Raw genomic sequence first — 23,591 nt, 5'->3', positions numbered from 1 at the left:
GGATTCAGGCAGGACTTGAGGGCACTCTCAGGCTAAAGGTAAATCTGACTGCCTTCTGGCTTGTATGGCAGTACAATGAGAGCCACGAAGGTGATGGAGCTTAGTGACTAAAGCTGGGAGAGGATAGGCTAAGTAAGGGAGAGGTAATAAGTCGATTACTCAAGTATCTGGTTGAAAAGCTGAAATATAAAAAAATAAAAAAATAATTTCATTTAATAAAATTAAAGATTAATTGCTCTTTAAATCAAGAATTGGTAGATAATGAAAATAAGCCTTTGCTGCTGCCTCAACTCACTGGTTTTGTATTTTAAATGTTTGAATCAGGTTACGTCAACGGTGGCTAAGTGCTGCAGCACTAGACGGAGCTTTTTAACTTGGATAAACGGTTCTTTGACAGCTGACCCCGTACTACTACTGTGTATTGTGTTCTATCAAGTAAACACAACACACATTTGAAGGAACACGCACACACACAGAGCAACTTCCAGCTACTGTTTAGTCAGGGTCTGTGCCGCGGAGAAGAGGAAGACCGAGGATTCGAAAAGGAAGTTCACTCTGGGCTCTTTAGTCTGCACTGCTGAGTAATGATTCTCCACAGGCCACATGGACAGCATGCTGCCTCCCGGCAACTGTGTGTGTGTGTGTGTATATGTGTGTGTGAGAAGCTGCATGGTGTGTGCCTATGAGGGAGAAACTGTGTCAGTGATACTCAGGGGAGGGGGGGGGAGTTGGTGTTTTGTGAATGATCTTCGTCTGCCCCTGACAGCTGTGTGTATTTGTGTATAAAGTGTGGCAGTTACTTGGTGATCGTTGAATGTGTGTGTGTGTCTGCTGCTGCCTCAGGAGTCTCTCTGACCTGCTCTTACTCCACGTGTCACCAGCCATCCATCTTCCTCTAGTAACATTGGCCTTCTTCATCCCACAGACAGCAGGCAATTTTCCAACTCAGTCCTTTCCCACAGTTTGATATTGTGGTTTTTTTTTTTAATCCTCAGTAGCATCATCTTTAAAATCCCTCAATTATTCCTGGATATCGTCAATAGAAAGCTCAACGAAGAAAAGCAACTGAAAGCTTCCAGGTTTATTGACTTCCAAAAAACGAGAGCAAGCAAGTCCTCCTCCCAGTTTTTAATGATACTGTTGAAATCTTTAATTAAATTACCCAGACATCCCTCATGGTGAAATTGTCTGAATAACCTATAACCCCTACTGTAACCCTATGTATCGACTTGCACATTGAAAACATACTGGGGAAAAACAAGTTTCTCAATGGACAAATGTCAAACTTGGACTATTGCACCAGCACAGGCTGGAAACGTAAAGGTAATTCATTTCTTTTGACATTTACCTTCTAAAATGTTCCAGATTAGCATAGTAATATCCGTCTCTGAGCCTGTGCGAGACTACAGACTTAATTTACATGACGTATGGTGTGTGCCTTTATGGAATAAAGTGGTTAACCTTTAAATGGGTGCAGTTGTTGATACTAGGAGGTAGAGAATGATGCTTCCTCCCAGATCTCATACAACATTCACCTTTGCTCGCATTGCAAAAAAAATAGATAGAAAAAAAAAGCCAATGGTTAATATATAAAGCAGAAAAAAGGGAACATGAGGAACAGTTGGTTTTCTCCTCTATTTCTTTTGTGGAACTCAATCATGACGTGTGTTATTGTGCATTCTGCCCTCCAGTCATACCCTCCATTGCTTTCTGCTTTGCCTAATATGTTTTGCACTGTTTCAGCCTCTTTTGAGGCAAATAAAACCAAAGCGGTGGAGATCACTCAGGGCAAAGCAGGATCTGGAAAGGGAGGCTGAGCAGGGGATTGAAATCAAACAGCAAACCAGTGATGGATCAATACTCAAATTCTCAATCCAGTGTAAGAGTCATGTTCTGTATATTAATATATTTATATGCATAAGACTTGTGCAGCAGTGTTGAAAGAGTAGGAAACTTATAGGGCTGGGCGATATGGCCAAAACCTAGGAACTGTTTTCCTCTCAGCCGATAAATTGATAATTATCCAATAAATGTCCCATTTTACAGACTTTTTGCAGCTGAGTGACAGTTGTGGCTTTAAACTCTTCTTTATGAGCAGAGACAGAGAAACAGCAAAACATTTTACACATCTGAAGTACATGAATATGGTTTATACCTCCTGTCTTTGTTGACGCAATGCATAAGCAATACATTTATATGTGTTTCATCCAGCCCTGTTTCCAGCCCTATTGATTGATCATTGAGTATTGGCTCTTACCAGTTTGATATTATTTAAAATTTGACTTTTTTTGATGAAAGCAGAACGAAGAGAGGGGAAGAGTGAGGGAGGGGACGAGTTATTCGGTCACTAACGGCCTTGTTTTCTTTCTCAGATTAAAAAAAAAATTATACAAAATGAAAATTCCTTTTTATGTTAGTGGGCAGACAACTGTGTGGGAAACACTGAACTCAATATCTTCATGTTTTGTGCTGTTGCTCGGACAGAGCAGGGTATTTGTATCCTGGCTGTTTCCATTATTTATTAACCTGCCAATAATTTTCCAGGTTAACAGGCTGACCATTTTGATCATTTTTAATTATTGTGTCAGAACATGTTTAAAAACAATTTCTAACAATTTCCTACAGCACATCTTAAAATGTTAAGATATTCAGTCTGCTGTCACACAAAATAAAGAAAATGAGCATTTTCTCACACAGGAGAAGCTGAAACTCAATATCTTTTGTTTTTGTGTTTTTAAAAAATGACGATTAATCAATGATCAAAACAGCGGTTGAATTTAAATTTCATAGGGTGATCGGAGCTGTGAGGTATTGCGTTGAATATTTGTAGTCAGTTTATGGACCAGTCTGTGAAGTGGCAAAACATTGGACACAATCGATAATGGAAATAATCAGTTGCAAGAAAAGGGCTTATTTTTATCTGGCCTAAATAGTTAATGTGCATTCTTCATAGAAATAGGCCAATGTTTACACAGGTGTAGATGCCTGTACAGCAGTCTGCCAGGCATGCAGACTGATACAGAGCCATTGTTGTGTTTTGATTTGATCAGCTCATGGTCATAAAAAAAACAGTTGGTGGTCAGCAGGCTATTTAAAGGCTATTTGATGTCATTGTTTTGTGGCCTGTGTGGCAGGTGACAATGATTTATGCACCAAAGACACATTTGAACAGTATTTGGTGTAAACAGGACAGTATGCACTCCCTGAGTGTGCTGCTGGACATGGGAATTGTCGCAAATGTGATAGGAGCCTGACGAATCTGCGAGGGTTACAGGAAAAAAACAGTTGTGAGTGTCTATGTAATCGTTTCCTCTCCAAACTTCTGCCCGTCCAGACTAAGTCTTAGCGCCTCTGTTACTTTGGAATAGTGTGGACGCCAGGCGTATGTGTAGCAGTGTTGTTGCGTTTTCAAACGAAAACTTAAAGCGGACGTAGCCCGTGCCTGTGTGCTTGAATGAGTCCAAATTAAAAATCCAAACTGTCTTCACAGTCCAGTACAGTCCTTTGCCTACATCCTGAATCATGTCAGAAACGTCCCTTCACTAAACCTGAAAGCTTTTTTTTATCCATGATGTCCTTTTAAATTAAAAGTGGACAGCTGTGCTGCTGTACACAAACCTCGTGTTCTGTTTAAATTACTAGTCTGTGTTTCAGATTATGACCAGGCGTGTTTACCTCTGGTAAAAGTGTGTGTGTGTGTGTGTGAGTGAGAGAGCACACAGAGCCCTCTGTGTGACATCAGTGTCCGTGACTCTTAGCCATGAGGCAGTCAGTGGCCCAGCCAGGTCCTTAAGTGGCCTCAGCCTCATTCAGTAACTTGTGTATTTTTGGCATAGTAGCGAGTGACACACATCTCGTAATGGGTCGTCCAGGGTGCCAACATTCAGCCCGAATGAGCGTCCTTCTCAGCAGCGTGACGTAACTGATCGCTGTTTTGCCTCCAGCGCTGACGAAGGAGTCACGGCCCGCAGTCGCATCGAGTGGCTTATCTCTGAGCGGAACAGGAGAGCACAAACTGCTCTTCTCATCCCTGAGCTGCCCCGGTGAAGCGCTCATGACCCGAGAGGCAGTGGAACCACACTGTGGCCTTAAAATAAGCCACAGTGGTGTGCATTATAGGAAATTGTTCTACTGTAACAATAAACATTGTTTGGTCTGTTAAGCATCACAGTGCAGCTATTCATTATATTTGCTGAAGGAATTATTTGACATGTGTCACAGAGGAAGTCAAGCTCTTGAACTCTTGCTTTACTCTCATTCATTTGCTGCTGTCTCGCACTCATTCTATTTCACTGCCAGTGCCCTGCTACGCTGCATCACATGGGGTAATGCTGCATTGTCATTGGTTGAGGAAGAAATCAAAGATAGTGTAACATTATTGGGTGCTTTAGGTTCTTTAGGAGAAAATAGCAGCGCTTGTTTCAATACAGCTGAAGTCCTTAATCAAAATGCAGCATAATCGTTATTTAGAAATGAGATTTCATGAAGGTGTGAATTTCTATACGATGGTGCTGTATAGATCACATAGAGTTTACTATTATATCGCTTTCAAATATTGAATATATGCGCTCTATCTGCCAGCCCTGATTTTGGCCTTTTCTCCGCTTCTAGTCCGAACACCCCTCGCCTTGTCTCACTACCGGGAGCCACTGTCACCTGAAAATATAACTTTGTCCTGACAGGTTGACAGTGAGCAGCTAAGGAACATGTTCACTCTCTTGTAGCACCCACCTCAACATTACGGAGACAGCGTCTGGCTGCCCTTTTTTGTTTAACTGTATAGTCTAATCTGACTTGTTTTTACTATCTCAGCCAAATTGATATTAATCAGTTTAGCTTTTTGTCGAGGCTGTTTTTTCTGCCACTGTATATTGCTCTACGAAACAGTAAAATTATTATTAAACTTTGTAATGACATTTACTTGTATGTTTGAAATTAAGGTGTTTGTTCAATTGGAAATAGACAGTATTTTTCTTTTATTATTGTGTTAAGATGAAGCCAGTTCATGTGTAAGAAAGGTTTTTTTGCGACATGTAGACAAACTGGGCTTTTACCATCTCTGTTTGGTTGAACAGATCTGTGGTCTCCTAAATGTCATTTTAAAAAACATGTCAGGACTAAAAGTTTTGTATTGAAGGAGCAGTCCTGTGTTAACATTGTACTTTAGCAGAGGAGGTTGAGATATTCTGACCTATGGCCTCTGGTGTGGGCCGAGCTCCAAAAACATTCACTCCCATTGTTCCTATAATTCAACTCATGACATCTTTTCATCAAATCTGCTCTTGTCTTTCAAATTTCACACCCCTGTTTATATTTTAGCCTTTTTTAATGTCCTCGTTCAAGCGACAGACATTGCTGGAAGCATTTTATTATTATGGTCTGTCCCATTCTTTGCAACAAGATATTTCAGGTAGACCTCAAAGAAATCACTTGGAATTATGGATCAACTGATTTTGTTTTGATGGTCAAATGGCAATGTTTCTGTGAGCTCACATAAAATATTTTGGCCATCTACTCTTGATAAAATCCACTCTTTGGCAGAGGCATACAACTGTGAGGTGACAATTCTGCTTATAAACTTAAATATATTACCTTTACTTTAAGATAACATTGCTGACACCATCAGTTAAGTACACAACTCTTTCACACCAAAATCATCGAGTATATGCAGGCTTTTTAAATATGAGTAAATCAACTTGAAAGGCGATTGACTCTTTTCTCTTTGTCAGTTGAAGAGTTTTCCTTTATCTGTATTCCCCGACAAGTCAGTTCCACGTCACAAATATGATGTAAACTGAGAAGCTCTCATCTTTCTGTTTTACTGGTGTTGCATCTTGCAAAAAGTGAAGAAGAAAATCACTTTTTCACGTTGTTCCCAAGATGTATACATAACAACATAACGTTGCACAGAAGAGTGTTTGGTCTAGGCTGCCGGCATAAAGTAGAAGAAATTAGTGCGTTCACCTGAGTGTCAATAAAAACCACAGAAAATCTACAAAGGTATGTGACATCTACTTTTAGCTTCTGGTCCGCGGGAGTAAGATGCCCACAAATGGAAGGGGCCCTTAAAGCAGCAGTGTTTTCCTTTACTCCTTTCAAATCAGCCCACCTCCATGCAGGTACAAAGAAGTTATTTTTACCCCCATTGTTTTGTTGTTGTTGTTTCTCTCCTCATCTCCCAGGGATGTGAAAACTGATTTTGTCATACAAGTGTGCTAGCCCCCTTCTTCCCGCCCTCCTCAACATCTTTTGAATTCCTTGGAACAGCTGGGTGAACATCTGGGTGAGTAGGGTGCTGCTGCCTCTTTTTGGTGTGGATGATAGCACCAGCAGGCGCTGGCTGCCGCCCCTCCACCCAGCCCAGCTCCTTCTCCCTGTTATCCAGAGTCATGCAGCGGTCAAGTCCAAGTTGGATCTTCTCAGGTTGCAAGGAGAAGGCAGTCTAATTGCTTAATTGAGAACATGGCCTTTTCCCCCCTGATCTTCTTGTTGACTCTAGCTCTCAGGTATGGATCATTCCTCAGCTGTTTCCTCAAACCAGTTGGCTGTATTTAACTTTCCCTAAAAGCTCATTTAAGCATCTAATCGAGATTGTTTAATGCTTTATGACCAAAGGAAGAGAACCATGCTGCTCTTGTTGCTGAGACTATGCTGTGTGGTTATGGCTTATGAAATTGTTTCTAACTAGGTTACTCAGTCAAAATGGGCAGAGTGATATCATCTATTTTTAAAAGGTAACATTTATATATTTAAAAGTTTAAGATAACTGGATATAGTGGGCCCATTCATTCATTCATAGCCAATTTCTTCCCTTTTCTAGTAGGAAAGTAAATCCACTACTGCTTTTTGCCTCCCCCTCCTTCTTTTTGTCCTATAACTGCTTGATTATACTGTGACTGGTTTATGAGATGACGCTTGCATGACACTCTGCAATGGAAGACTCATCACTTGTGTTTTTGCCGAGTAATGTGTTTCAAGAAAACCTTCCGAAAAAAAAGCTGTAACTTTAGAGCTGAACAAGGAAAGAAGTAATATTCTTAGGATTTATGTTTCAAGCAGAAATACCTGATAGTCATCATACGAAGACACACACACGCATATAAGCAGAAATTCAAGAGACCCATACTTTTCGACTTATTATGCCAGCTGTCCTTGAATCTTTCACTTATTTTTTTCAAGTTCCACTTTAAACTTGTTGCAGGCTGCAGTCGTCTTTGGTTAGTTGTGCTTCTCCAGGTAATACAGTAGTATCTTATCTTACAGTGCGCCACACGTCTCACCAGTACCTGGAAGTAACATGGTCTTTTTTTAAAAATTGCTTCTTGCAAACACCTTTTTAGTTGAATGACCAGTGCCTTCTGAAAGTAGCAATACAAACTTACGGCTGGGTGCGTAGTAGCTACATATTTGAGTGATTGTCAATAGATTTCAGACACTAAATGGTTTAAATTGTCAATTTTGTAATATTCTAAACTGAATATTTGGATTATTTGAATGCGTGAGTGCAATGACTTGTTCACATGTTCTTTTCTGATATTATAAAGCCAAATGTTCAACTGAATTGCCTTCAGATTAATTGATAATGGGATTCATTGTTAATTGCAGCCCTGAATAACCTAATTAAACCTTACAGTTTTCAAAGCACCGGCTATATAACAAGTTTTATTGTCATTACAATGAAGCTCTGAAGTCTAATACGCAGCCTTAATTAATTAATAACTTTTCTAACCTTACATGCGATTTAAATTCTCAACTTTTCTAAGTCTGGAGAGGTTTTTCCAGCACCACTCCTCAAACAGCGGGGACATGTCAGAGGAGAAAGTGTATGAAGAACGATGTCCCTTGTCCTGGAGCAAAGTACTGAACACTTCACTCCTGCAGTGGATACATTCAAAGCTCTAACAGTGAAAGACAGGTCACACTGACCCTCTCCCACTGTGAACGTGGATAACAGCATTAATGTAAGGTAAGCTGTTGCTCCTGCACAGTGCACAGATTCACTCGACTAGCTCTTTGGAAACAAATGTCAGTGCTAAAATAGAGAAAGGGGCTCGATATCCTGTAACTTCTCTTTTTCCACATCATGTGATATGAGTGACTCCACCACCATACGAGGGTGGCCATAGCAAGCGTGTGTTGGTTGCTAGTGCGTTGCGTGTCGAAGGGCTTTGACGCAGAACAATGGTGTGTGTTCTGAGCCGAGGCCATGTGGCCCTGTGGTGGATTAAATTAGCAGCAGTTGTTTGTCGTCTGTCCCCCCCGGTCCATCTGCTCTGCTCGGCACCGTCGACTCAAGCTCCACTCTCAGGCACTGCTCCAGTCCCCTCCCACCCCCCTCACCCAACCCCTTACAAATCCCTATTCCCATCCCCATGTCTCTCTCTCTCACTCACTCACTCACACACTCACTCACACACACACACACATACACATACACATACACACACACACACACACACATACACATACACATACACACACACACACACACACACACACACAGAGACAACTTTGAATAGTTGCAATATCCACCAGCAGCCCAGCCATGACACAATATACTCGGTGCAACCTCTTCTGCCAAGAGTGCTCTGGCTTTCCTTTATGCAGATTAGCCATGTGCTAATTGTGATTATTTATTTATTTTATTGTGGAAGAGAGAAAAGGGGAGGGGGAGGAGTTCCCTCAGAAATGGATTTGATGACTGATCTGGAAAGAAGAGACAGTGCTGTGAGTTGAGTTGGCTTGAGGTTGTCCTTAATGTGGAAAGTTTGTGACAAACCTTTCTAAAACTGTGTTGAGTGTGCAGAGACTCCAAATGAAAAAAGTTGGTCTTTCCATAATAAGCTGATTATAGCAAAAGGGTTGTACTGACCTGGAACTGACTCTGATGGGAGTTGTTTTTTTAAAAAGATTTCCATGCTTGTGTTTATTGTACTGGCTTAAGTCGGAAAAATAATATGTTCTCCTTCAACATCTGCTGAAAGCTGAATCACAGTTTAGATTGATAGACACTGAATCATGTGTCCATACTCCTCTTGATTTATCGTATGCTCAATATTTCCTACATTGACAAAATCAGAAGACAATTACTGTCACAAAATACTGGTTTTAATATAATACTGGATCACATAGCTATGAAAACATACTATTGATATTATGGAACAAAAATCACTCTTTCATGTCTCACAGTTTTAGAAACAAGTGAGTGGGTTGCTGCAAAGCTTTTTCACCTACCTTCAAGGGAATCTCCCAACACATATTTTTTCTTCAATCGTAAATTTGAAGTTATAATATTGTGGAAATATTCACCTTCTGATTTAGGGTTGAAAGTAAACATTTAATATTTTTGGAACATATACAGAGAGAAAGTACACCAGTTTTTTCGTAGCTTACTTGAGCTGAGAGAAATGGGTGTAAATGTTCTAGTTTGTGTAATATTTATGTGTTTTCTGATTCTCGTTTTCTCATTTCTTTTGTTATTGAAAATTCACTTGATGTAGCTTCTGCATAAAAGTGGAAACCATGGCCTTAACTGGCTAATGCAGAATCATTTGTGAGATACATTTTCACCGATTTCCAGGGGACCGATGTTTGAGTCTGTGAAATTTGGTGTAGCTTGATTTGGTGGTATGTGTTTTGAGCGCCATTCTTGTTGTTGGATGCTAAACCGATCACTTGCTCTGAGAATTACTGTGATTGGTGATTTCAAGGAAGCTCCACCACCAGCGACTTCAAAACAGACAAAGTCCTTCATGATATTTATCATACAGACTGGACCTTCTTTCTTAAAAAAGTCATAAAAATTAAAGTAACAAAATGTAATTTGAAAACCACTGTTATGCATTTTCAACCCTTAACTTAAAATGTATTTCCAATGGCTAATTTTAGCAGCACGTGGCAGCTGCCAGGTCATCGTGTCAGACCTCGATTGCAGTCATTTGTGTTTGAAAATACAAGGACACAGACAAACTCTTGACTCAGTTTCAGAAGCTGAATGCTGTTTCATCTCCCCTCATTGTCTGTCTCGCCCTTACAACCTCCAGCCACTGCCATTTTCCTGTGTTGCATAACTTTCTCTCCTAAACCTTGAGGACTGAACAGCCATACACATTCTGATTACCAAGCCAGTGAATTAACACGTTTCATGTGGGAAGATTACATGAGTCCTTATATTAAATCTCTAACATTCACTTGCATATTTTTTCCACATTGAAATAAATTGTCCCTTTTGAATAGAGGAGCAAAAACGGAATGAAATTAACACCATTACTTCTATTGACATGATTTTCTCAGCCTTGCACCTCTAACATTTCATACAATAAGACTTTTAATCATGTTAGCCAGATTAAACTCTGAAATTCAAATATTCAAGGTCTTTACTCAACAGCAGTGCTCCAGTTGCCCCTCCGAAAAGCCACTCAATCTATAACAAAGAGGCACAAGAACAGAGCCCTCTATGGCAGTCCCACACCTGTGAGAGGGTGTAGAGGTTGTTTAGTATGGTTGAAGTACACACACTAAAACACAAAGACCTCAGCCAAAGCTCTCTGGGAGGACGTGTAATGGTGTGTCAGATGTGAACAACTTAAGCAATATGAGGAAAATGCTGGTAAACAGATCAATGGAGGCCCGAGTGAGCAGCAGGCAGGCCACAGCTATCTCCCAGCCCGCAGTACACACAGATGTGTTAACATGATCGAATGAGGCTGCAGAGTGAAAAACAGCAACCTCCTGAGCACATTTAGCAGTTTGGATCCACTGGATTTATGCTTGACTGCGCACCACATCCTTTAAAAACCATTGACATGACATGGTATGCATGTTTTTACTTAATATTGAGCATGGTTTTAGCTGGAGTCCCACCCATTTGTAATGCATTTATTAATGTTCAATAAATGTTCAATTATCAATTATATGCAACTTAAATCAATTCACAAAATAGTTGGGTTGTAGTTGTGGTAGTTTTCAGTTGATATAACGAATCAGTCAATTGTTAAGCTAAATATAGGAAATGATTGTTTGAATTGAATTGATTTTTATTGAGTGTTGTTTCTAAATTGCAGCTTGATATGTAGATAAGACTTTAGTGTTGATTAATTTGAATATTCCTTTAATGATCTGATTACCCACCTAAAATAATTGTATTTGATTAGATAATAGTAGTAGTAATAGTAGTAAATTTAAATAAAATTCTAGTTTAAATGTGTACATTAATTTTACCCCTTAATTTGTTTGTTTTTTAACTAACGTTTCACATAAATAGTGTCATCTTCAATGAATATTGGTGCAAACTGTCAGATAATCAGCCAATATTTGTATATAAAAGTAATTGGTAGTTCAAACAAACATATTGGTCGACACAGTGCACATGTGTCTTTGCTATCTCATCTATTAAAACCATCCTTTGAGTGCTTGTTAAATGAGACATGAGAGTGAGGTGAGTGGTTGTTTTGGTAACATCAGCACAGATCCTCCGTCCACGTGGCTCTGAGAGCTGGAAACCCTTATTGTCTTTAAGCTGTACTTTTCCAGCTCTCTCTTTCCCCCGCTGAGCCGGGCCCTGAGCTGTAGGGCTAATGGAAAAGCGGGTACACACACAAGTCAGCCAGTGCAGAAATATTCTCACCACTGGCGAAATATTGACTGAAATTGGTGAGGGAAAAGATTGGATTGTTAAATGGCTGTGCCTTCGCAGAGAGATTTTGTGTGAATGAAAAATACAGTTTACCTATTAAGTGCTGCTATTTTGTAGTCTGTTAGCATATGAGACATTTGTCAAGAGGATTGTGGGACATAAGTGGGTGATTCAGGCCTCGGTGGCACACTTTATGGATGACACAGGAAGCTCAGTCTTACTGCTAAAGCATCTAATTAGGAACGAACTATCGCATATTTCTATCCAGTGAAAGAATTGACTCCGGGTCTTGGTTGTGGGAATGTGGAGGGTGTGTTTTGTTGTTTGCCATAATTGGACAAATACACCTGTCTGAAATGGATTGAAAAGTAGCAATAAGGTGGCGTCTGAGTGTTTCCCACCAGTCATCTTTAGGCTAAGCAGTGTGGTGTGTGGACTCTCATGTCATGATGTCAAGTTTGGGGAGGGGGGGGGGGCATAGTGCTGTTCTTCTGTGGACTGGGGTTAAAAGTGCATTAGAGGTCACAGGAGAGTGTCTACAGTGGCCTGTTACCTCTTCCCCCCACGGTGCGGTTGGTAATGACCCTAGAGAGTGTAGTAACCCCCCCCCCCCCCCTCTCCTCCTCCCTTCTCCTCTCCCTTCCCTCCTTTCTCACACACACACATACACAGCATAGCACATGCACTCAACACACAAATACTCTCCTTAACCTGGAGGAGTTCAGGAGTGTGTGGCAGGGAAAACCTGGAGTGGAATTTGTTATCTTGCATAATGTTGGTTGACCGCCCCGACAGCCTGTTGATCCACCCGCACCCCCCTCAATCACCTACAGTCTTCCCCGAACACACACACACACACACACACAGACACACCAGCCTACTGCTGAGCCGCCCCCCACCCGACCTCCTCTTTCTCACTGCACCACTGTCATTCATAGAGTGCCAAAGCCTGCTGCTTTATTAAAGCCCAGGAAGAGCAAGGCCTGGCCCAGGTTCAAACAGCAGTGCAGCTGGGACCTGTTACATTTTCGGCAGACTGCCCTCTCCGTCTCGCTGGCTATAAATAGCACCGGTGGTTGTCTCCCTTAACCAAGGAAAAGAGGTTTTTGGGGGGGAGGAAAAAAACACACACACAGATTAATAACCGTGGGAAGCAATGAAAGCTTTGTGTCTGCTGCCTGAGGTCAGCAGGCCAGGAGGTGTTGCTACTTCAAAGCCCCCATTGAGGCTCACACTTGCAGACGCCGCCACGGTGGGTTTGTTTCGAGCACACAGGGGCTGTAAGCTGTGTGATGAGTTGATGGCATTGGATCGTGCCAACCAGAGTGATCCCCATGTTTCTTGGAGCCCTTGTGTGAATTGTTTTCCCTATTTTTAACTCTGGAGGATGACCAGATGATTGCACTCATTTGTTTTTCAATTGTATTAATTTTTAACTTCACTGGAGGAGTGTTGTTTTGTTTCGGGGGGTTTCCACCAACCTCATCTCCTGTGCACACACACACCACCATAATGCACTTTATGACCTTGGCTCCAGATGTTGACTGGTGAGGTTACCTCCTTATGAACCCACCTTCTCTTCCTCCTCCTCCTTCGCTTTCTGTTTCCAACATTGGTTCTCCAGCCAGAGAAAGCTGTCTGGCCCAGTAAGATTGCCTGCTCAGGCCATGTGGATCTCCACGAGTCCAAGCAGGCCAAAGTCAGCCCCCACCACCATCACAACCCCGCCCTCCATCCTGACAGGGCTCCAGCTGAGGGGTGGGCCCAGCTCCAGTCACCGCAGACACTTCCACTTCCTTCAGCTTATTTTCGTAGAAACCCTCCCGACGTCTCCACCGTAACAGTATCCACCCACTGGCACAATGATCTCTTGGGCTGGGAAACGCTCCTGGCGGATATAGTGGGCCCATTCATTCATTCATAGCCAATTTTTTCCCTTTTCTAGTAGGAAAGTAAATCCACTACTGCTTTTTGCCTCCCCCTCCTTCTTTTTGTTCTATATCTGCTAGATTATACTGTGACTGGTTTATGAGATGACGCTTGCATGACACTCTGCAATGGAAGACTCATCACTTGTGTTTTTGCCGAGTAATGTGTTTCAAGAAAACCTTCCAAAAAATTCTAAAACAACTCTATATTTGACCTGGACATGTTCTGAACAATCTCGTATCAGTGGCATCATTACAGAGTCTGTTGATGTGTCTTACTACACATTCTTATAGGGGCAGTAGATTCATTACAACCATCAACCCCAAAACCAGGAGTTAAAAAAAAAAGTGTCTTGGCTTTGGTGCCAGCATTGCGGGTCTATCCATCCACTGTTTCAACTCATTGATTCAATGTTCTCTCTGTGTTGTTAAGCCTCCAAGCCCAATGGACCAGGTAGGGAAGATGCGTGGCCAGCCATATGGAGGACCCAACCCCTACTCCCAGCAGCAGCAAGGGCCTCCCACAGGGCCTGGACCCCAACAGGGAGGCTCATACCCAGGCCAGGCCTATGGACCTACTGGGCCTCAGAGATATCCAATGGGGATGCAGAGCCGAACACCCGGCACTATGGGTGGCATGCCGTACGGACAGCAGGTTAGTGATAAATGAGATTACTTTCTTCATTTCACCCTTGTAAGACCCCTTTTTACAGTTTAATATGATTGAGATGCTCTTGTAATATTTGAACGTCTTTAATTGAAACTCATGCCCACTGATTTATACTCTAGTATCATTCTTTATACTCTAATATCATTCTCCTGGATTATTGAGGAAAACCGCAGGTTCTTCACCACATTATTGAGATCACACTTTGAGTTTAGAACAGAAAGTCAGGAAAACGGCAAATAGTTTTTGTTTATGTCCTTATCTTAAGTAGAAATCATATTAAGATGATATATTTATGAGTTAAGATGTGTGTTTTCTATTTTGGTTGACTTCAAAGTGCAGCAGGTTAATATCTGGGGCCGGAGCTTGGTTGGCCAGGGGTTACAGATTGTTTTCATCAAGCCAAAGGCAAATTTAAGTGAGCAATTATCAACATGAGTGTTGCAATGAACAAATATTATGTCACTATCTTGTGTAATGAGGACAGAAACTCAGATATTAAATTGCTGCTTGGGTTGAGAGGGCAGCATATTAAAGAGCAGTGAAATGGATTTGTCCAGTCATCTCCTGACAACTGTAACACGATGTGACAGTATGGCACTCAATGTTCTGTGAATGGAAGAGCCAAACCATGACCACAACCTGTACTGCTTCTGAATGAACTGAGGAAATGATGGGGTCTACAATTACTAAAACCCTACACCACATCTCTGTTAGTAAAAATAAATAACTTCTTGCCTGATGAACTTTTGTGGTATGTATTCATGGTGCACTGCTTCGTTTAAAGTCAAGACCACAAGTTAATATGTTTACATTCCTGTATGGGGTTACTAGAGCATTTATTTGGTTAGTAACTGAGTGTTACAGGGATTTTGGAAATGTTAGCTTACAGTAAGTAAAGGAACTTTAGTGAACATGCTCATTGGACGTCACACACACGGTTTGAGAACGACAAAACTGGCTCTGTCATATTGTTTTCTAAAAAATTCTCTTTCTCAAGAGCTGTATGTGTTTCATACGGGATCATAGACGACCAACAGAGTTAATGGAGATCCCACAACTCCAAAATTTAGCATCCGACACCTAAAACTGCAAAAGGAGTGAAAATAAAAGCTCCTCCAGGTACAGCCTTGTGTAGAGCAGTTCATCAATTTTTCACTGTCTGGTTTAGTTTCATGCTTCCAAGCAAAAGTTGGGGAAATTCTGCTGTGTCTGCCGGCACAGTGGGCAACATATTCTGACAGCGTTGTCCAATTGAAAACTGCAAACATCCAGTTTGCCACAGCTACCCAGTCATAGCTGGGAATAAGCCCCTTCTTGAACTCTCTTAGCCAGGCAGTCCGTCTTAACAGAGAAATGCATGCAGGGAATCCCGTAGAGTGAAGCCTTTTCTTCCACATCCGCTGTCTGTGGTCTTGTGCCCATTGTGTGATGTGATTATCTCATACTGGCCTGCCTGGTGTCTGACCGTGAACTCGATAAGTGCCCTGCAGAGAAGAAAACGGCTTCCCTCCCTTTGTCGGACTGATACAATACGGCCACTTCATGTTGTTTTAATGTGTGGCAATTCTTCACCCGTATTTTCTTTGAATTCTTGAGTAGCTGAGAACCCTCCCCAAACAACATGTGGCTTTTTTTCCTCTCCCTCCTCTTCTTCCTCTTTTATTACTATGTTTCCTCACAAGGTCAGCGCTTTCTCTTTCCATGCTTCTTGAGGGTAATGAAACGAAAACGCTGTATTGAAAAGCTTTCGGTGCGCAGGATCGGATAGAATATGAAAAGCCCCATATTGAAGTTCAAGGAGATGAAGTCAAAACTCAATTTTTATTTTCATGGCTGTAATTTAAAGCAATACTCCACTGAATACCAACACTTAGATGGCTTTTCTTATGCGGCTTGACTGATCAGTTTATATCAAGGAACATACTCCTCTCTCTTACAGACAGAGAGAACAGTTGTCATCTCCTTTTATTCTGAGTAAGATGAAGAGATGCTCTGATTACTCCACCGAGAATGAAGGGTAAAAAAATCAAAGAGGTGACTTTGGATATTGGGTTATTTTTATATATTTTTACGTCTCTAGAAAGGGTGCTGTCAGTGCACAGACTATTTTCAGGTAGTGATTGATATTCCACTGAGGGGCTGAGGATAGTAAACCTGTAGTAAAATCTGTGATCTACTTAAGAAAGCTATTTATGCTCACAGGCAATTCGGCTATGCTGGGTCATTATAGTTATACTCAGGCCTTGAGCGGTCTTCCCTTTTTTCCTAAGGAGAACTGTTATCGATCCTACCTGATCTTCTTGTTGTTCTTTTTTAGATGTCAACCTATGGACAGCAGGGCCCCGGAGGCTATGGCCAACAGAGCCAGGGCTACTATGGTCAGCACGGCCCCCCAACTCACCCTGGCCAGCAACAGCCTGCTTATCCTGTCCAACCACAGGGCAGCTCGGGACCTCCCTACTCCCAGCAGGGCCACCCTTCACAGTCTCCTGGCCAACATGGGCAGACAGGACCCCCTTACCAACAATCTCAAGGTCCCCATGGCCCTCCCCCAGGACAGCCTCCCTATAGCCAGCCCTCACAGTCTCAGCCGGGACAGCCACCATACGTCCCTCCCCAGCAGCAGCAGCAGTCGCAGCAGCCGCCCCAACAGCAGCAAGGTCCTGGTCCCCAAAGTCAGCAGGGCCCTCAGGGCCAGCCTGGCTACCCACAACCCCCAGGACCAGGGCAGCCACCACAGCAGCAAACCCCACAACAACAGCAGCAACAACAAGGGCCCCCACAACAACAACCACAGCCACAGCCACAGCCAGGAGGTCAGCCTCCTCAAGCCCAGCAACCTCCAGGTCATCAACAGGGTCAAGCATCACCTTACTCTCAGACACCACCACTGCAGCAGCAGCAGCAACAACAACAACAACAACAACAACAACAGCAACAACAGCAGCAGCAACAGCAACAGTCATCATATCAGAGGTTTCCACCTCCTCCACAGGTAAATACACAACACAGCTCTTTGAGCTCACTTTAGCTATAATGTGCCGCGTCAGCCCTACCTGTGTTTCCATAACTGCTTGCAGCAGGAGATCGCTCAGCTGACCCATGCTCTTTACATTTATCGTACAGTATCAGTGCTTTAATGAAGCCCTGACCTGCTTTATAATATTAATGCAAACCAAAAACCGTCTGTAGCTACAGATGGTTTTTGTCATACTTGATTTTAGTGTGAAAAAAAAAACATGATTGAACAAAATGCAGTTTTCCATAACGTAACACATCAAAAGAAGTATTGGCTCTCGATAAGGATCTAAATGTGAAACAGCTATAGGAGGTTTAAGGCTGATTTTAAAAAACAAGCCCAAAAAAAAGGTGTATTAAAATTAGGGCAGAGGCAATGATTTACAATTAAATAATCATGGGTTTATGCTCTTGAAAAGTTTTGATTTAATGTTTCCATCTGCCTCAGAGGCTGAGAAATTGATGTTTTAGTGACCCTGTAAGTGTTTGACAGCAGACATCAGACAGGTCAATCTTTACATCTGGCTTGCGGTGATACTGGCTCTCACTTTCTGAACTCCTCCTTCCCCCTCCTCCTCCTCTAACATGTGTATAAACCTGAGCTTTGGCCAGCGGCTCAGAAGGCATGTTGTCATCGTTGTTTTCATCTGAAAGACTGCTGTACGCTGCTTCCATGTTGTTTGCCTTACATTGACCATCACCCATTTTTTAAACTGCAATATTAAAAAAAGGATACGTGCACAGATTGCTGAAGAAAACTAGATGTATAGATTTTCCCTTTGTGCACTTTTCTTTTCTAAACTGGATTTCGTCAAATCCTGATACATTTCATTGGTCATGTGTCTAGAAGATGACACAGATGTCGTATATGGTCTTAAATGGGTGATACATTAATATGTTGCATCCAGTATTAATAACTTTAAGTTTAGTTATTTAGTTAAAGAGGCTCCAGTCATTTTAATGAAATGTAAGTACCAGGAGTTGGAACACAGATCACAACATACAGTGAAACATTTCAGATGAAATCAAACCTCTGGTAAAAAGAACATTACGATGAAGCAGCCAGTGATGCAATGAGATGTAAAGTAAAACAAAACTTTCCTGTGCCACTCCCCTCCTATGGTGACGCTGATATGCCGTTATTTCATTGGTCGTTTATCCAGCTCAGCTGAGATCTTTCATTTGTATGCGTATGTCAGCAGTTGTATTTTCCTGCACATATCGTAGAGCCAATAAGTAGTAACACGATACTTGATGTGGAGACTGGAGATCACTGTTTCATGTGTCTTTGTCTCTGTGATCAGGAACTCTCCCAGGATTCATTTAGCTCCCAGTCCAGTGCTCCTCCTTCCAACCAGCCCATGGCCTCCAGCAAGAGCAGTCAAGAGGACAGCATGCAGGGTCGGCCATCCAGTTTGCCGGTGAGCCCCTTTGTCATCTTCATCTAAAAGTGACTTGTGCTTAGTGTAGCAGGGTTTCATCCACTGGACTTCACAGAAACCAACCACCTCTGTAATTTTTATTCATATAAGTTATAGTTCTTAATCCTATGAGAAAAGTCAGTCCAGTATTTGATCATTCTCTCTTGCAGCTATGGCCAGAAAATGCCTTCGGTTAAAGAAATTGACTTGTGAAATGTGTGGACCCATGTTGTAGTCAAAATGTTGACAACCCGCTGGCGTCTGGCCTGCACTAGAAAATCATACCTTTTCTTGATCTATACCAAGTTCATTAAAAGTGTGGATTATGTAACAGACAAAAAAACTGCTGATGGTTTCATACTAAGCTGTCAGTGTTAAGGCGTCCTTAGTAATTAGTGACTGCGATGACACTGAGTGACACTGATGCCAGTCCTAATTCAACTCCAATGAAGGACCAGTAAATTTGCCGATAACGTCTGTCTCCCAGACAAGCTGTATTAAGAGCTCAGTTCATTTCTCTGAACTGTTGTCTTGCTACCAAGTGATTTGCTTTGTTGTATAATGCAGGAAACCTCATTATACAGCAGTAATAGTTATCCCATAGTCGTAGACACAGTCATAAACCAGCTCTGCATGAGGACAATACATAGAAATGTGTGGTAAATATTGTTTTTTTTGGGGCCACTGTGCACTTGGATCGTCGACCAACCACTTGGATTCAGCTGCAAAAATCTATTCAGAGCAATCTGATAGACATGTAATGCTTTCTCAGAGCTGTAACGACTGTGGGTATTGCATGATTTACAAGAGTAGAATCAATATTTAGTGCTTTGGACTTCGGACACGCGTGGATTCCCAGCTTTGTTTACTGTTGTCTGTTCATTTGTCTTCTAAATTACTGATATGAGTCAGTGATTCAAACGTGTACATAAAATTTCAACTTGCTTCCTAACGTGAACATTTTTCAATATAGCAATATTTTTGTCCCAATATCTGGATATGAATGACACAGTAAAGACTAAAACTTAAATTGAAGTATAGTAATATAACAGAAAGAGTTAACAAGTGCATCACCTCTATCTTTCCTTTCTCTGCTGCCTCTGACTTCCACACACACACACACAATACACAACAACAAGGTGATTTCAGGAGTGTGTACGTGTTCAAGCAGCGCAGGTTTCTCTTGACCTTGTTAAAAAAATCTGAAATGTGTGTGTGTGTGGGGGGCATTTCTGCCAGGAAAAATATTGTTGAAAGTGAAGTAAATCTGGCGTCTGATAGCCCTCTGGCTAAGATAAAGGTGAGAGAACCCCTTTTCCCTCCCCTCCATCCTCCCTGTTAAAGAGGTGTCTCGCTGTAACACGTTGCAGTTTCCATGGCAGTGTTTATAGGTCAGACTGCAGAGCTAACCTCATTCTGGGCCTCAGGGAAGGAGAGTGAGAAATGAGATCATTAATGAGAGAGAATGAAAGTGAGAGAGTGGAGTCAGTGGCGAAGGGTGGGGGTGGGGGGTGCAGGATTGAGGGAGTGCAAGCAAATAACTTCAAATAGTGTGAGTGATTGGTTGGAGAGGGAGATTCTGCGAGGGAGGGAGGGAGGGATGAGAGGCAGCGCTGTCTTTGCCAGTAGGGGATGCCCTCAGGATGTGTTTCCCTCCTCTTTTATTTATTTCTCTTATTTATTTATACAACTCTCTGCGGGCTCAGCCATTGGCCGAGCAGGCCAGGCCAGTGCTATTTGTATTTATTTATTTATTTCATCCCTCCTCTGACTTCTTGGGGATTCCCTATCAGTGCTGTGTGATTGGCTGAGAGAGTCATTAATCTGGCTAAGGTAGAGCTGAACAGATCTCCTTTCTCCTCCTCCTCCCCTTGCACCTCTGAGAGCATATGACACTGTGTGCAGATTATACCACACTAACTGACAGTAATCACCGTGACAGCCGCAGACAAAACAGCTGACTCCTACAGGTGTGATGAGTAGATGTGCACCAGTGATACCTGTTCTACCTGGATGTGGGGCTGCTTTGATATCCAATTACGCACAAGCTCTGCCACAGATATAAGACAGTTCAGGAAACCAGAAACTGCTATTTGCAAAGTTCACAGAAATACATTAAGAAGAGTTATCATGATTATGATTACAGTCCGTCATTAACAATGTTGCATATGTTCATGAACTGAATTATCAATAGGGCCGGTTTATCAATTGATACTGAGTGGAATGTTTCCAGAGTTTAAAAATCTTGAATCAAAAGATGACGCAATCTGCCTGCGTTCTCAACCCAAATTCAACAATTTGTGAGACGTTTCCATTCAATATACACAGGGATTAAAGTTCCATCATTTTGATTCCAGAGATGCCATTTATGAGATCAGTGTCAATCCAAATACAAAGGGGAAGGGGCTGTTATGGAACTACCTGGCGATTCTGGCTGGCCAGCTTGGATGTGCTTTTACTGATTGAAAGCGCCGATGTATTACAGATCAATAGAACCGTCAAAAATAAAGGGAGATTGTCTTGGCTCAGAGAAACGAGGGACCGGCGAACCTTTCAGTTTGTGGTGCAGAAGGATATGTGCAGCTGTACATCTATGTGTTGATGCATGTTTCACCACAGGAGAGTTCAGAATGGAAGTAATAACAAAAAGTGGCTGCATTAGAGAAGAGCAGCAATATATGTGTGGACAGTTGCAGCAAAATTCTGAAATCACATGTAACATCCTAAATCTGCAAGTCATGTCTGTGTCTCTCTGAGTCAATGTGGAATATTACATTTGTTAAAGGGACAGTTCACAGAAAAATGAAAATTCACTCATTATCTACTCACCACTGTGCCGATGGGGGGGTGGGGGAAGTGTTTGAGTCCACAAAACACTTCTGGAGTCTCAGGGGTAAACAGTGCTGCAGCCGAATCCAATACCATTTAAGTCAGTCGTGACCTCTTCTTCAGACGAAATAAAACAACAGAAAAAACAAAACATGCCTCCATACTGCTCATGAGGTTTCATCCAAGTGTCTGCAAACCGTGACTTTTAAATTCCACTCCAAATTACGTCATTTACACCACGTTTTAAGCCTAAATGTCCTTTGATAGCTTCCCCGGAGGCGCGTACACGTACCCTCGGGCATCTCGAAACACCGCAAACAGTCTCGCCCAGGGGCACGCGCCGGGTGGCTTCGTCCGCTAGCCTTGCCATTCTGTTCGTGGACTTTTAGGCTTAATACTTAGTGTAAATGAGGCCGTTTCACACAAGCCGTATTGGAGGCATGTTTTTTCCAGTTTTATTATGTCTGAAGAAGAGGTCACTTTGGCTGAAAAACTGTTTGCCCCTGAAACTCCTGTTTTGTTGACTCAAATCACCCACCCCTCCATCGGCATAGTGGTGAGTAGATGAGTGAATTAAAATTTTTCGGTGAACTATCCCTTTAAGATGGAAGTATGTCTGTTCCATGATAGATGATAATAATGATCTATCATCTATCAATGATGCTATAAAATAGGCCTAACTTGGAAATACCCTTTTAACAACAAAACTAAACACTAATACATACAAGAGGTTTAGTTTGTTTTGTTAAAGTGGGAGAATAATTTTGTTGTAAAAGTTGTCATGCAATTTATAGCTTAATATATAATAAATAGATAAATATTATCATATTGAGTCTGAATTTTGAAAATTGACACTGGCTCCCCAACGAACCAACACTTCTCTAACCTCTCAGGTGTCATATTCTGGGTGGTCAGTGTTCATACATGTCTGTGCACTTATACTTATGAAGGAAGTGTTGGGTAGTTTCTTTAAAAAACTTTTATTATGTTGACCAAATAAGGATGATTTTCAAATTAAGAAAAAAATGGTAGTATTTACAGTTTTGATTAGATAGACAATAGCAGTATATATTGTAAGGACCTGCAGTGATTTGTATAACTTTTATCTGCCTAAAAATGTTTGAATACAGAACCAACAGCAGCAGAGGGGGGAAGCCACATTTAGTTACTTGAGTTGCAGAGCCAGCCAGACATCACCTCATCCAGAGTTCTTATGGATCTGTTTGAGCCAGGTGCTAAAAAACCCAGCGTCTGTCAGGCTGCCGTTGAGGTGGGAATAAAGGGAGTGCAGGAGGCTCAGTGCCTGCTGGAAGGCACCGGTAGGAAGGCAACAGTCTGCTTGAGAAAAGGGCTGTTGATAAGTGTTGGAGGAAGGAGGGAGGGTGGAACAAACACACAGGCAGCGATGGTGGAACTAGCTGAGCAGGTCGAGCTTGTTCCTGGTTTGTTTTTACCCCGGCTCCAGGACATGCTTGCAAAGTTAAACTGTGTTGAGTCAGTTTCCTGGAACTATGGTTGTCTTCAAAACTCTCTCTATGCGTTTGAAATCCAGGCATTTGTCTGATGCTAATCTAGAAATAATCAGTGAATGCTGCACAATTAGTAGAAAGCAATGGTCTCAAAATATTCCTGTGACCTAATAACATTTAAGGGATTTCGAGGAAAGGAATGAAGAGCAAAGAGGAGGCAGAGAAAGAACTTTTCTGTACTGCTCTCTCTTAAATGCGTCACATAATTGACTTAGTCTATAATGAATAACCACTTTAAAAGGTCCACTCCAGCATTTTCACACATTTGAACTTCAGACAACTTATTATGAGGAGTACAGCAGAGCCTGTAAATTAAAACAATTATGCAACATCCTTTGGCGGAGCTTTAGAACATTTGAATTAAAGAGCATCATAGTGATGTCATCAGGTTTTTCTTTTTTCAGCTTTGAGAAAAAGCCTGCATTACATACCGGAGATTTGAGGTCTGAAAGAAGGAGGCATCATATTGGATGTTGATACATAGTGAACCAAATGTAAGGAAATCTCAACCTCTATAATGCCAGTTTTGACCTTTTTATTCTAATCTGTCTCACAATTCAC

General features: G+C 41.8%; 1 protein-coding gene across 2 annotated transcripts in view; it reads left to right on the top strand.

Moving 5' to 3' along the window:
- The window catches only part of arid1ab (AT-rich interactive domain 1Ab), a 54,492-nt gene that overhangs the window by 7,300 nt on the left and 23,601 nt on the right, over positions 1-23,591 (top strand). For both annotated transcript variants that reach the window (XM_069516885.1, XM_069516886.1), the window contains exons 2-4: positions 13,997-14,218; positions 16,551-17,228; positions 18,556-18,672. In XM_069516885.1, the coding sequence (XP_069372986.1) occupies positions 13,997-14,218; positions 16,551-17,228; positions 18,556-18,672 (1,017 nt within the window). The remainder of the gene's footprint in view (positions 1-13,996; positions 14,219-16,550; positions 17,229-18,555; positions 18,673-23,591) is intronic.

This window comes from Paralichthys olivaceus, chromosome 20 (genome assembly GCF_024713975.1).
Source record: "Paralichthys olivaceus isolate ysfri-2021 chromosome 20, ASM2471397v2, whole genome shotgun sequence".
Lineage (NCBI taxonomy): Eukaryota > Metazoa > Chordata > Actinopteri > Pleuronectiformes > Paralichthyidae > Paralichthys > Paralichthys olivaceus.
The sequence above is the reverse complement of the archived record's forward strand: the minus strand, read 5'-3'. Positions and strand labels throughout refer to the sequence as shown.